Source organism: Pseudopipra pipra, chromosome 8 (assembly GCF_036250125.1).
Source record: "Pseudopipra pipra isolate bDixPip1 chromosome 8, bDixPip1.hap1, whole genome shotgun sequence".
Taxonomy (NCBI): Eukaryota; Metazoa; Chordata; class Aves; order Passeriformes; family Pipridae; genus Pseudopipra; species Pseudopipra pipra.
In genome coordinates this window covers 7090654-7106182 of record NC_087556.1, presented here as the reverse complement: position 1 = coordinate 7106182, position 15529 = coordinate 7090654, and the positions used below count along the sequence as shown (strand labels likewise).

Sequence of the window (15529 nt, the reverse complement as noted above, 5' to 3'; positions counted from 1 at the left end):
CATACCAGCAATGCTCTAAACGTAGCTTCTTTCATCCAGTATAGCTCAGATAAGCTGCTTGATTTAGATGAGTTATGTGAGAAACAGCACTTTGTGTTGTTTCAGACTTTTAACACCCTAGCCAGGGAATTTGCTGGATTTAAAAGCTGCATTAAACTCACCACTCCAGAGTAGCTTGCATAGACCAGGCATGAGAGCACAGGTCAGAGTATCACTCAGTAAACACTACAGCCTTCCCTCATTCCTCCACTTGTGTTTTCCTGAATTTGGGTTGTAAGCATGCTTATTCCACATTACACACCTCTGGAGACTATTCTTCCCATTCAACACGGGTACAACAGCAATAGTTTCAAGTGGAACTAAAAATCTGTGAATGAGACCTCCATGCTGTGACCTACCAGGGGCAGTGGTAAAGCTGTTTCACCAGGGAAACACCTGAGAGAGATTCATGTACCAATGAATTGTTTCTTACAGTGCTTAAAAGAGATAACAAACATATTTCCAGAGTAAAAACACGAAGAGAAAATTCTCAGAAATTTAAAGGACTGACAATGTTTCATGATGAAAGTTTAAAATATATGCCAGAATGAAAGAGGTCTTGTTAGCAGAGGTACATGAGCTCCTTTTTCCACTCATATTTTTTTTTTCACTCAATCCTCCTAATGCCAAAATGAGATTTGAGTGCAGAAGCTATTCTTGAAACACACAATAGTTTACAATCTATAAATGACTGACAGTACACTGTGTCTGTACCATGAGACACTGAAACTTTTGGTCACAGATGCAGTGCCCTCATGTGACCACATTTAGCAAAGGCAAAGTAGCAGTATAAAACCAGCTGAAATCTCAGGCTCTCTGAACAGATCTCTTCCTTTGCCTTTCCCATGGCCATACAATAACAGTAATTACAAGCATTTGAAATAAAGTTGGAAATACACGGTGAAGTAATTTTTAAAATCGACATGGAATAAAGATGGTGGAAGCAAACAGGCAAATCCTGCCAGAATTTGAAAGCAGGTTATATTCAATCCTGAGATACAGACATCCTTGGACACAGTTCTATCCTTCAAGTAAGATTATCTCATGGGCATCTCACTTGTGATTTATGTTGGCTTGGATAAGCCTCTCTCCCATTCCCAAAGGGTACTATAGCAATTATCTGCATGGAAGCTTGATACTAGCAATGCATTTTAAATGTTTTTACTGCCTTATAGTGCAGTTGAACAGTAGAACAAAAAAAGATTAATTTCCCCTGGTCACCAAGCCCTCCTGATAACAGTTTATAAGTGATGATACTTTTCAGATGAGAGTAAAAAAAATCATGAAACTTTATAAACAGTTCTGCTCCATTTTGATAAGAAAGATCCTTCGGGTTAAAAGTGTAATTCTTCACAATTACAGCCAAGAAACCACACTTATTAATGGAGTAAGAAATTGAGAAGTTGATATGGGACTCCTTTATAGGAGAGACTTGTACTAAGAAGGCTGACATTGATGGAAAAGAAAGGAAGAAATAGAGCAGCCAGACGTCAATTTGGGAAAATCAGTAAAATGCTTGATAAAAATCTGTCATGGATGAAAGAAGTGCACAGAATAGTCAGACTTTACACAGAAAAACAAGAGATATGACTGGATGCTAAAGAAGTTGATGAATTCAGAAAACATTTGGAAAATTGTCTTTTGTTATAACCTAAACCAGGCTTAATTCTGTTGTGGTAGAAGATATTCCATAATCTTACACAAGTCAGTTAATATTTTGACGCCTTTGTCTTCCCACATTCAACATAAATACATTACATGTAACAATGTTCTGCAGTCCCACATCTTTTATGTGAGAGACAATCCAACAATGTCTGTAAGAAGTGATTTGGTACTTTAGGCCAGAGCCACTATATAAACACTGTTACAGTACTGCTTTTTTAAAGATTGCCAAGAAAATACAAAAAAGTGAAGAAGTTCAAGATTAATAAAAGATATTGACAGTCACCAATACCTTAAAAAAACCAACCAATGAAAAAAAAAATAAAAAAAACCCAAAAACAAAACAAAAGGGGACCATAGAGATGAAACAGAGTATCAACTGCCTGACTAGGCAAACATAAAATTAAATATCTTATTTTGTAGCTGTGGCAAAGCGCTTTAATCAGGGAAAGAGCCATTAACTCTGAGGAAGAGGGGGAAAAAAAAAAGAGCCAAACGAGTCTGGAAAACTGATAATTAAAAAAAGATGGATGTTGACAGGCAGGGATGCCATTTCTTATACAAAATCATTGGCATATTCAGAACTAAATTCCCTTTTCCTTTTGCCTGTAGAACACCCCAGATAATCCATTAGGTCATTTCAACCCCTGAAAATAAATCTAAGGTTATTCTAGTGCAAAAAAGGGTCAGCACTACACTAAACCATCTCTAGCAGGAAATAGCTATCAAACTGCAGCCTGGTTATTATTCTGAAAGAGTTTTATATAACATGAGAAAACTTCGTGAAGTTCAAATTCTTTCAAAGATGTGCCCTATTTCCAATAATATATGACTTAATTTGAAGAGAATGGAGCCACTTATTTTTGCAGAGGACAGTTCTGCAGTTTAGTGTCAAATGAATGAATTCATTTATGCCATTCAGAGGTACAGCTACTTCTTAGATTACCTTCTGAAAATGGTAGAATTAACACATCAGAAGGAAACTCAGGAAGCTCTGCACTTTCTTCTGTTTGCTTTTTAAACACATAAGAGCATTCTCTCTTCCAGAGAAGGCTCCTATTTTGCTGTAGTTTTTTATATAACCCTCCACAGATCATCATCCAAAGTCTGTCTTTCAGCCTTAGGCAATTTCAAACCCACTATCCCACGTAATCATCTGCCTGATTTTGTCTAGTAAACTGTGGAGTCTGCTCAGGAAGAGCAACAAACTCAAAACCTACAGGCCTTGAACAGCAGGTTAAGTTTAGGGATAACACCTGAAAACATAAAATCCACGCAACAAAAAAATATAGTTCCTTTGGAGAAGTTTTCATATATATGATGGTGGAAATGAAAGAAATAGAGTTTATGTTGGGGGGTTTTTTGGTTTGGGGTTTTTTTTTGTGTGTTTGTGGTTTGTTTTGTTTGTTTGTTTGTTTTTTGGGGTGGCTTTTTTGGTGTTTTGGGTTTGGGCTTTTTTCCCCTTTAAGTAATTAATTGAGCTATCAGAGAGTGTGGAAGAGCTTGACTCCCTGAAGCGGGAGTTCTAGTCTCTGAGAGTGGCAGTGGTGTGGAGATGCAGCCCAAGGGGTTCCTGGACAGCCCCCTGCTGTTCTCCCCTGCTCCTGAAGTTTGTGAGTCAGGGCTGTGGAAGTCCATGGAAACTCCACATGCAGAGGATGGGTGAAAACTGTCTGTCAGATTACCCATGATAGCTCTTACCAGTGACTCATTTAGCAGAGGAAAGCTGGTGCCAACCTCCCCAAATAAATGCTAAATATACTCCAGCAAGGGGAGAAAAAAAACCAAAACAAAAGAGGGAGGAGAAAAGCAGAATATAGAAGAGTGCTGAGACAGAAAAGAACAGGATGACAGAAGAGAGAAAGGAAATAATAGAAGCAAACAAGAAACGTTGTTGAAATATATTGCTTACAGACTGAGTTAAAAAAATGTAGTGGAAGGTTATCTTGGGAAAGAACCTCAACAAACTGCACAGCTCAAATGTCAACCCTGAATAGGAAAGTCACGGAATGTCTTGGTGCTACAAAACAGGCTGCTGCACTGAGGTTTGAAATCAGCAATAACAGCACAGCAGAGACCACTGCCTGAAGAGTTCTGGCAAGTGCTGCCTTTAATGCCAGCCCCTAGGTCTGAAGCAATCTGTGCACCCTGGCACAGGTGATTTGAAATACCCAGGAAGAATTTTGCAAGATAAACTGTAGAGAGATAGAAAGTGGAGAAACTGGTAATCAGGCTAAGTCCTTAGGAAATACGAGCTGTCTCTGCAAAGGGACATTGCTCTATTTTTATCTCTTGTCTCTTCTCTAGCCTTAGGGTGATTTGGTGCAAGCTGAAGATATATTGTAATCACCGTGTATTTATTCCAGGATAAGATACAGAGATTTTCAGCTACTGAAATTCTGAGGGACAGGGTTACCATACATGTCTTTTTGGTTGGCACAGACGTCTTTTCTTGTATATCTCAATTTAACACATTTTACATATGCAGACGTGCGCTACATACGGCATCACTTCGGAGAGCTCCCACACAGTTACTTTAAATAACTAAGAAATGGGAAAGTTATTGTCAAGCCCTTAAATATATGAGACATGCAGAATTACATTAAAAAAAAAAAAAGGACAAGGATTATCCCAGTAGAAAAGAGTACCAATTACCTTGGTTTTGGAAAGAATAGGGGCACCACGATCCAGCAGCATTTCTACAACCTGTTCATGGCCACTTCTTGCTCCACAGTGGAGGGGGGTCAACCCATCCTGTGGGATATAGAATTATAACTGATTAGTTTCAGACACATTAAAATCTTGTGCACTTTTATAAAGACCCATGATGTCCCAAGAAGCTAATTAATTCCTGCAGGATGCTGCTCTTCTGCAAAGGAACAACTGACTCTGTTTATTGAAACGGACTGAGCACATTTTGGCTCTGATTTTCTGGACATGTAAATAGTCACATCACATTGATGCTCATGCAGTGGGCTACTTCCAGGCCCTCACTGTATAAGTATTAAAGTGGTTAATGCATCTACAAGAAAAAGATGAGATTGCACTTCAGGTACTTTTTGCCTGTGTGTCTTTGAGAACACTGGGTCTCTCATTTGTCAGTGTGCATCAAAGTCAATGGATAGTCATTAAGTCTGAGAGAAAAAAAAAATCCTACTCAGACTTTTTTTATTACACTGATTTTGACAAGTGTACAAGCAGACAAGAAACCATCTTAATCCCAGGTGATAGAAGTATGTTGGAATCACTTCTGTCTCTTGTTCAGACTGTGCTTATGTGACCTCCAGCTGAGTGACTGGCCTGGAGTCAAGGCATACTGTCAATACCTCTTTTAGAACAGTTTGCTCAGTAATAGTCAACATCCTGTTATAAAAATGTGCCTCAAATAAGGAGAAGACTTTTTAACATGAACAGAGTTATTCCAAGCTGATTGGACTATACTTTGACCTGTACCCTGTTTACTTGTGCTGTACACAAGTGCTAGAGTCAAAGAGAGCACCATGTGCCCTGAGGAACTGCGAGTAAGTCACACGAGGTTCTTCAATGCCCAGTGACATAGTGCTTGTTACAAATAATGATGTTATGGTTTTCAGAAACTTTAGTTTTCCAAATACAAGTCATAAAGGAAGGAGCCTTCTTCTAGTGTCTTCTGGAGCCTTCTTCCAGTGTCTTCTGGAGCCTTCTTCCAGTGTCTTCTGGAGCTCTTGAAAACACATACGTTGTATTACATAAAATATGTATGTCACAACATTAATTCCTTCTTACACATTCTATGCTCGCTTCATACACATGCACTCCCTCTCTGTCTGTTTGTGTATGTATAGCAAGTATTATTAACATACCTCCTTAGTCATATTTTTTATGCACAATTATAATATTCTTTTTTGGTAATTCCCAAACCATCACAGTCTACTAGAGTATCAGCTTAAGCCCTGCAAAGTGTAGAGGGCAGCCAGGGAGAGGAGGTGGTGATTCAGAGAGCCTTACACTCTCCTGCTTCTACTTTTTTGCCCTTTCTTAATAAAACTATGAAAAATAGCAGGTAGAAATTCTCATTTCAGACTTTTATGGTTCACATTGTGCATTTTCTTCCATTGGCATATGTTTTTGATGTAGATGAAGAAAAGATTTTGGTTCAGATGTAACTCCCCTAACTCAGAGAGTCATTTTCCATGCAAGATGGACACAATTTGGGCCACAATGTTCTTCCTGACATCTCTGAAGTTGACTCTGTTGTCATTTCTGCTTCTTTTTCTTACTTCAGCCCACAAACAGGGAAGGGCATCTTGTTAAATTCATACCACACAAATTAAAGATGTATTGTTCAAAACATTTAAAGACAAAGAGAAAAGACATCAAAACCCATTAATTGTGAACTTATCAGCCAAGTTGCAAATGTTCTGCTGTAGCTTCACAAGTGTTTAAAATGGTACTGCATATTTCCTATACCAGAAGTTTCCACATATCAAGTACTGAGCAGACACAATAATATAAAAATATCACCTACATAAAAAAACTTGTATGGGAAAGAAAATAAAATGCAGCAAGGTTAGATAACTAGAGACCTGTAGGCAGGAGCTGAAGATCATCATGTACGTTGGATTGTTATCATGTAACATTAGACTGTTCATTCTTTTTACTTCCTATAATTATCACATTCTCCAGGCACATCAAAGATAGACACTCAAGGAGATCAGGCACAGAAAGTGAGGTAGAGAACATTTTCCAGATTTAATGCCTCCCCAGCTCACTTCACCAACATACCATGGGTAGTACATACCATGCTCACAGAGAATGAGACACATTTGAGCATCTTCATGTATGAGTCTAGACCCTTAAAAACTATTTCAGTGCTCCCCAGAGCACAGTGTCCCAGCCCTCTCAGAGTATCTATGGCTGACAAGGTCTCTGTGGCTCAGGAGTAGGCAGACAGTCACGCTTGGCCAGTGGAGCTCATTCTGGTCCACACAATAGTCACTACCACCAGATGCATCACATGGTGTGACACAACATTACAATGCATGTAGGTGCTTGTTGGAGCAGCTGATCTATAGCTATTGTTAACATGACGTCAGGAACTCCCACTGCAAAGAGCAAATACACTCCAAGACAGATAATTTAGCTGCAGAGATTTTATTCTGTAGTTTGAAAAGACACTGTCTGTTCACTGGTTTACTTAATTGCTGCATGACACTTAAAGCAGGTAAAGAAACATGCAGAGACAACCTGAAACACAGATCACAAAGATTTTTGTTTAAAAATTGAGAATCTGAGATTAAAAGAGACTGCTCTGAGCTCAGCAAGATTTCACTGATTTTGTCAGGAGATTTTCTAGTTACTTATTTACTGTTCACATAGACTATACTATTGAAGCAAAAAATATATTACATGTATTAGGAAGCAAACTTGCCTTACTATGGTAGCCTGCAATGGCTCAGAAAAACCATTACAAACGATTATGACAATAATCTGCAGATTAAGGACTCTCTAAGTATGCACTGACATGATAAATCATATCATCTGCATTATCTATCCCTCCAGAGAGCCTGAGAGTAGCTCCAGCAAAGCCAGGAGGACAATAGGAGGAATTCTGCTTAGGCACAAGCCTCCCATTAGCATTGCACTCCCATCTCTGGGGCTGCTGCCTCCTTTAGCTTTTATTTCAAACACAGACACGCACAAACAAATGAGATCTAAGCACGGTTTCTGGTCCCCGTTGAGACTCAGATCTTGTTAACACTGGAGTCAAAACTGGCTTGAGGTTAGCAGAGCCTGGTGCAAGCAGTGGAGCCCCTCTGCTGCAGCGTTTCCCCACCACCACATGTGGCTTTAAGGGACCTCTGAGGAGCACAGATCAGCCTCCCTGTGCTCCCCAGCTACCTCTGCCTCTTCCTCATCACTGCTCTCCCAGGATTTCCCTTGCTGTACCCCAAAGCCCATTCCCTGGGCTGTACCCCAAAGCCATGGTGGGCTCAGTACCATCAGTACCCATCAGCGAGCACCAGCTTCTAACCCAGCCTTAGAGTGACAAAACAACACCCAGTAAAAACTGTACTGAGATGTAAATAGTCAGCAAGAGCTTGTCAGAGTTCGAGCCAAGTCCCAGAGCCTGTCCATGGCCTTGGCAGGAGTGTGGCAGGTGCTCCTCTCCCCTGAGTCAGAGGTAGCAGGCACACTTCCCCAGGGGAGCAATTACTGCTGCCTCCGGGGTTTATCATTCCCAGCGCTGCTCAGTGACTCTGTGAATGCTCTTCAGCCCATCAGGGCTCTGTGTCTCACAGCCCCCCCATGCTCCAAGTCTCCTGAACTCTTCACTTCATTGGCATTACTGCAAACAGCCCCTTTTGTGCAACAGGGCAACGCATGAGGTTTGCTCTCCCTGCGTGTGCAAAATGCACTCAGAGTGCCAAGGCAGTGCTATTGTAGTTATTTTATATCTTAATACATGTGGCTTTTCTGAAGCAGCTTATGTATGATCTGATGCATCTTCAAAGAGCATATCCCACATGTTTTCATGCAGATATGAGTGCTGGCCTGTTATTTAGATGCAAAATCAGTAGAATGAAGATTATAAACACTTATTGTTAATCCAGGCTAAAACTTGCTTGCTGCCTGCTTCAGACACAAATTCACTTTGGCATATACAGTATTAAACAGCCAAAGCAAATCAAGTTAATTTAATCAACCTCTCTAATTAAATTTTATTTTTTAAAGTCTTTTCTGGAAGACAGAGAAAACATAATTAGGGCAACATTCAGTAAACATGTTACATGAGGCGTTACTAGTTCTTTGCTCAGAATGTTAGTTAAAAACCAGAATGATTAAAGCTGCCCTGGCAGCACATAGTTCTTGAGGAACACCCTTAAGAATTCAGTACCAAGTCCCAAGTACCAGTTGCTAGACATCTCACACACACAAAAAGGACAGAGGGGAGATAAACAGCTGGTTAAAATAAACAGTGCAACTCTTAAGTGTGAGCTAAAATGGAAAAAAAAGAAAAAAGGATGTCTGAGTCTCAAAATAGTTGGGAGATCTTTTTTGGAAATAACCACATATGCTCACACGTTATTTCAACTCCCAATTATAGTTTTCAGGTGTGTATTTATGGTCCTAATGAACACAGAGAAAGTGGGAGCTCATGAATGCCTTTTCCAATAATTTAAACAGGATAAGGATTTAGCCCTTCACGTTAACCTTTTGTGCAGTACTTCAGCACTACAGTTTCCAAGACCATCTGTCAGCAGCAAACGCAACTGCTCAGGGAAATGACTAAGGAGAAGAAATCATTACCTCAACTTACGTATTACTAGGGAAAGGCTTTATGTGAATTTATCTATAAAATAATTATGTCTGTGAAAAATAAAAAGAGACAACATGTGCAGTGTATTCCAGTATCCCATAGAGAGAATAGATTGCAGGAACAGACAGCAAAATGACAGTTGAATAGCTAAATCTGTCCCATCTAAGAGTCAGAGTAGCAAATCCTGGCCCTGCTAGCGTTTGGTCAACAACACAAAACAGTATGTTCTGCATACTCATTTAAAGGTGAATTACAGACCTGAAACAGGACAAACAAAGGCCTAAGAACTTCTGCCCCTGAGCAATAAAAAACAGCAATTTCAAAATTTTCTTGTCCTTTCATACAGGTGCAGAACCTTTGCCATTCACCTGTAAGGAGCCAGTTTGTCTTCCACAATCAACACTTGCATTAAATAATATCATGGTATCCAAGACAAAATCTATTTTATATAAAAAAATAATTCTGCTCCTCTCTTAAAAAATAGGAAAAAAAAAAAAAGAAAGGTCTCACACTTATAAATCTGGTAACAGGAGGCTCACTTATTTTCACATGCAAATCCCACCCGTTTTTCAAGCTGTGTGTGCATTCAGCACCTGCCCCTCGCAGAATACTCAAGGTTGGGCTCTGCCTGGGCATCCAGCTGATAAGTGTGACTTGACACATGTATCAGAAAAGACAGCCTTGTCTGCTCTTTGCCTTTCAATACATTCAGTAGTGGTGATGCTCTTGCAAAAGGATATGGCTGAAGCTTTTGTCATCCTGTGATTTTGTAAGGCCACTCTGTATCTGGGACATTGAAAAGAAGGATGGTGCTTAAAAAAATGAAATGACTACAAAATTGGCATATCTTAATTGTTCAGCCTTGGAAAACAACACTGGGTCAGGTAGGAATAACAAGAGGGATTTAGCAGGAATGTATGTTGTAACTGCTCACAGCAATTAATCTTTGCTCTTGTTTATGAGAACTAGGCAGACACTTATGAAACAATGCCCTTTTTCATCCAGCACCACATTACCCTCAGCCTTCTACTGCTTCTCCTATTGATTTCTAAATCCCTCCTGATGTACTCCAGCGATGCCGTTCCCTGTTCCCAGCCATGCAGTGTCTGCTGGGCTCCCTGAGCCTCCTTGGCAGAGGCACAGCCGCCCAGACCACAGCCTGGCAAACCCTCGCCAGGATGAGTCAGTGCTGCCGGGAGCAGAACTTCCACTTACTCACTGACTGCCAGAAAGTGATGCCTCTGGTAACGCCAGAGAGGGCACCGGTGAGTGACACACGTACAGCACAAGCAGCAGAAGTTACGCAAATCCCTTCTGACTGATGGAAAGGACGGGTGTTTGGGGAAACAGGCAGCCTGGGGGAAGCCAGAAAAAACAAACCACTCATCCATTGCCTTTTGCCTCACTGGGAAGCTCTGCCAGACTCAGGAGCTGTTAATGCTTCTGCCCTCTTCCTAGATCCTGTTTCCGTCCCAGATTGTATTTTTAGTTACATAAACTATCCCAGTGTCCGACCCTGGAGCCTGTGATACAGGAAATGAAGCGGATCACGAATTTTCCTAACTAAAAGAAAAGAGCAAGCTGGACTCCCAACTATTTAGGGTAGTAGTCCCCAATGTTTTGGCTGCAGTGGGCCACACAAATGCTTGTAGAGAGGAAATGCACAGTGCCTTGTAAGTCTCCTTCTCCCCACTCTGACCAAATGCACATCTGTCACAGGTGGCCCTCCCTGCCATACCATAGGCTCACGCCCCTCAGCCTGGCAACCCCCATGTAGCATGTAGGCAGATGATACTTTAGCCCAGAAATTATAACCACTTTTTGTATTATCCATGAAAAGTCATTGCTTCCATGTTCCCCAATTAGGAAAAAAAAAAGTTAAGAATAAATCACCAGCGACTAAAGGTCAAAGAGAAGAAGAACTAAAGAAAAACGTGGAGAGAATGAAGAAATGGCAAAATAAATTGACCCAGTTTCTGAATTTGCCACAGAAATAAAAAATACAAATGTTCCTAACAAGCCCGGCAGGAAATCTCAGAGACTGCTGAAACACTGGAAAACCAAACAGAAACCTGTCGATACAGTAATAACTGTAGAAAAAACTATTCTTAGGTTATTAATTTCATTTGTTTAGAATGATTCTGGTGGAAATTATACAGACTAATTAAAAATGGAAGAGAGATAGGTGATAAGCTAGTATTTCAAGAAAACGACAATTGCCAAAAAATTATAGTGACAGCTTTTGAGAGTTACCTCTCACACAGAGGAGCGTGTTGCAAAGTGCCATGAGAGCCCACAGCACCACAGTTCTAGGTTTTCTTCCAAACAGTTGATTTTTTTCCTTTTTTTTTTTTTTCTTTCCACTGAGTAATTAAATAAAGTATCCCTGGTTTGGTTTGGTTTTAACTACAGCACTTAGGTATAACCATATGCATTGAGTTTCTAAGTCATTCAGGGGGTAGAGTTAGGTGTCAACCTGATGGAAACCATCCCCCACGCCCGGCACATTTGCTGACAAGTCCCAGCCAGCAGCAAAGCCCCGTGTCACACACAGGCTGAGCTGCATGAGACTCATCAGCCACACTGTTTTCTGTGACACTGCCCTGTGGATAGTGAAAGGCAAACACACACTGCACTTCAAAGTTACCCTGTTAGCATACAAATTCGGAAATATCTTAGTTGAATTCTTGTCTTTTAGCATTTTCCTGTACATTCACCTCCACCCCCAAGTAGCTAGAAGCAGTTCCTAATTAAAAACTGTACAGAGAACATGGAAAATGGTTGGTTCTGAGCTCTGCCATATACATGGTGTTTCTCACACTGCTTTAAGAGATGCAAAATGTAAGCATCCTACTGCAACCATTTCATAAAAAATAAATGCAGTGCAGCTGTAGTAGCCTGCCAGGAAGATAAATGATTTAAGCTCCACAGCAACAAACAGGTCAGAGGCAATAGTTCCATGCAGTCACTCACAGCATTCACACTTCAGCTTACCCTTGTTTTGGCATCAATTTTAGCTCCTCGATCAAGTAGGAGTTTGACCATATTTGCGTTGCCCCTTTTTGATGCAACATGCAATGGTGTGATATCATTCTGTGGAAGAAAACAACAGGAAAATAAATATGCATATGTCCTTCTTTCATGAATTCTGTGTTTGGTTTGCTCACAGAATGAATTATGCCCAGTTTGCTAAAGCATAGCACAGTTTGTTTCCCTGAAAGGCTGAAAGCAAAGGGAAGCTATGTTTAACCACACATGTGAATTACGGGCCTGATACCTTGACTTGCACATTGTGAAGACTGTCCTAGTTAGGACAACTGAGACCAGTTCATCATGGCATGGGTGTAACCCAAAACTGTGTATTCTATAGCCTTCCATGCCATTTCCCAGAAACTGTTGTGAATAGACTATTCGAACCCTCTGCCCATAGAGCCTGACTCCTCAGGCTACAAACTAGGTGTTAAGAGGCCTGTGAGATAGGAGGATGCTCTTGTCCTCACACCCTTTGTGGAACTCCCCGCCCTGAGGGAAGCACTGAGCATTCCTGCCTGAACTGGAGGATATATAATCTTGAAGTCTTAGAACATTTTTCAACCCACTCGTGGGATCCAGAGGAAGGCTGCAGCTCATCGCTCTCAACCAGACTTAGACCACCACTGGACTGCAATCACCACTTTTGGCCAGACTGCAGCAGCTCTCCCACCAGCAGGTTCTTCCCCTCTCCCTTTACTTTGGACTCAAGCGGGGCCCAAGGAACACCACTTTGTTCATGCCCCAGGGTACTGGGTTATACCTTTGGGTTTTGTGGGTTGAGACCAATTGTTTGTTTGTATGATTGTACTTACTGTATTATTTTAATAAATTGTTATTCTGACTTATAATCTCTCCTTTGAATTGAGTTCATTTCCCCTGCTGGTTAACTCTTAAACCAGCACAGAAGAAAAACAACCAAGTTGTGGTTAGAGTTATACAGTGATGTGGTTGTGCCTCAGGCCTCAGCTTTGGCATAAGGGTTAAAATCAGGCAATTCTGCTGACTGCATCCTAGCAATGTAATCCAGCTATGATTGTTTTCTGAGCACGTAGTGATAAGGATACACACCTCACAACTGCAGTGGCCTTGTAGGAGCCACAGTGAATAAATAAAACCATTACATCTGTAGAGCTAATTCAAAAGCAGCGAGATGCCAGCGCTATTTTATTTCTGAACAGTATCAGCAAGCTCTGGAAGCCTCGCGAGCAGCTTTGTCTCGGTTCCATCATTAATTTCACCTGCCCAATTTGTCCCTCCGATGGATGTAACGCTGTACACTTCAAGTGAGACTGTAAAGAAGTGTATTTGTTTCCCTGAGTGGCGCCTGGCAGGCCAGCAGCAGGCAGGGCCGCTGCACATCCAGGGCAGTTACATAACCAACGCGTGCGCACACAAAGGCACTTCTTTAACAAGATGTAGCCGGGACGTTTCTTCATGCTCTGATGAATCCTTCATTTTGTGGCGTATGAAGGCCACATCCTGTATATATTTGATCATATGGAGCCAAGTAAAAATAAAAGGATTTAAATAGAGCGTGCAGCCACTGTACGAAGACAAACAGAATTTTGAAGAACATGTTTCCGTGTGTTCAGGGGCAGCGCAAACAGCTGGCTGCGTAAAACCAGCCTCCCTGTGACCGAGCAGGAAGCAGTACATTGTAGTGAGCATGTGTCCTAGGGCTGACTGAGTCAGAAAGGCCCCTGAATAGCTGGGGAGAGGTACAGGTGTCTTACCTGGCTAACAAACTGTTCGATACTGCTTCCTCAAAACTGCAGGGGAGCGGAGAGACAGAAAACCAGCACTGAAAAAAGATCCCCTCTCAGATGTGACAAGCTGACTCACAGCTTAATCATATCTCCCGAGTTCCTAATCCAGCTGTTACATTTTCATTTACACAAAATTTCACTATGGAGCTAACTCACAGTGACTAAAAAGTACTAATTAATATTATCACAGAGGTAAAAGACATGTTAGCAAGATTAAATGACAGAGATTCTTTCTACAACAGTAATGATCATTAGAGCATCAAAGTGATGGCTGTTCCAGTGTAGCTTCTCATTTCTTTAAAAAAACAAAGTAAAACAAAAAGATGCTCAGCACATTACACAAAAATTGCACCCTGCCTAGTCCTTCCAGGGAGGCAAAACTGTGATTGCTTAACTCCTATTTTTTGAGTTGGTTTTGAAAAAAAGAATAAATTCCATTTGACTAGGAGTTGACATTGATTATAATATGGGGTCACTATATTACTGTATCAGCCACAAAGAGGACAAAAAAAGAGAGGAGAAAAGCAATTATGCAGAGATACTTTCTGGGCTTTTTCTCTTCCCAGGAGGAAAGATGTTACTGAGGTCAAAGGGAGACAGAGATGAATTCTACTTTCCTGAGGAAAAAAAAACAGTAAAGGAAATAACTGTGATGTCTTCAAGTATGAGGTACTGCAGGTAATTTATACTGAAGGAACACCTTTTTCCACTTGCTGGGGTTGATGGGCAAAGAAGTTAACTCAGCCTAATAGACCCTAGTGCCCTATTAATATATCAAAATATTTTAGTACTAATAATTTACTGCTTCACACACAGACTAGAATAAAAGGCTTATCTAAACTTCCAGAAAGAAATGGAGGAGGAAGGGACAGCATTACAAAAGGTAGGACAAATACCTATTAGAAGTCTGGTTCTCATTCATCTTGACACTAAGCTAAATCTCGTGCAGCACAGGGAGGGTATAACCATATAAGAATGTGCACTTTGGATCTAATTATTTGCCAGTCTACTTGTTCAAAGCTCCTGTTGCCTTAAATGAAGGAGAGTCAATTCTGGAGTAGGTGGATGAGTGCTGGCACATACACATCTCATTCTCCAAAAGAAATGACTTCCACTTAGCAATTAATGTTTAGGTCACACTGTTTGTTTGCAACAGGGGAAAAAAAATAAAAATACCCACTTCCATCTTCAAAGAGGAGTCTTCTTCAAATAACCTTCATATTTCTGCTTAGTATCAAAATTGTTAGGACAGTATAATTCTCTCTCAGTTTCTGAGAGGAGTGATCACCCTGGCTGGAAACACGGGGAAATTCTCCAGCACTGAGTAAGGACTGAGCTCACTTTGCAAGCTGGAGAGCTAAGCAATTAATCTTTGCTCTATTTGATCATCTGTCTTGATGAAAAATATAAATTTAATATCTCTAGGATCTTGAAACCTGAAGTTACATTTGGTTGAAAATAGTCAGCAAGTTCACATTGCAAAGAGGGATGAAGAAAGGATGTGATCGCTCCATCACTTTAGAAACTGTTAGGAAAACCAACCACACACAGCTACTCTGAAATAACTAATGGAGCAGGAGAAATCAAGCAAAATAAACTCTGTATGTCCGGTGTAATATCTGTCCTTATGGATGAACAAACAGCTACTCTTTTCTAGGAAAAGAGCACTACAACACTCATTCCCTTGGAAGGAGGTTACGGTTTTTGTAGTACTTTATTAACCTATTCA

General features: G+C 40.7%; 1 protein-coding gene across 22 annotated transcripts in view; it reads right to left on the bottom strand.

The window, feature by feature from the left end:
• ANK3 (ankyrin 3) overlaps positions 1–15529 on the bottom strand; it is a 365805-nt gene that overhangs the window by 113073 nt on the left and 237203 nt on the right. For all 22 annotated transcript variants that reach the window (XM_064662384.1, XM_064662403.1, XM_064662386.1 and 19 more), the window contains 2 exons: positions 11996–12094; positions 4357–4455 (listed from right to left, as the gene is read on the bottom strand). In XM_064662384.1, the coding sequence (XP_064518454.1) occupies positions 4357–4455; positions 11996–12094 (198 nt within the window). The remainder of the gene's footprint in view (positions 1–4356; positions 4456–11995; positions 12095–15529) is intronic.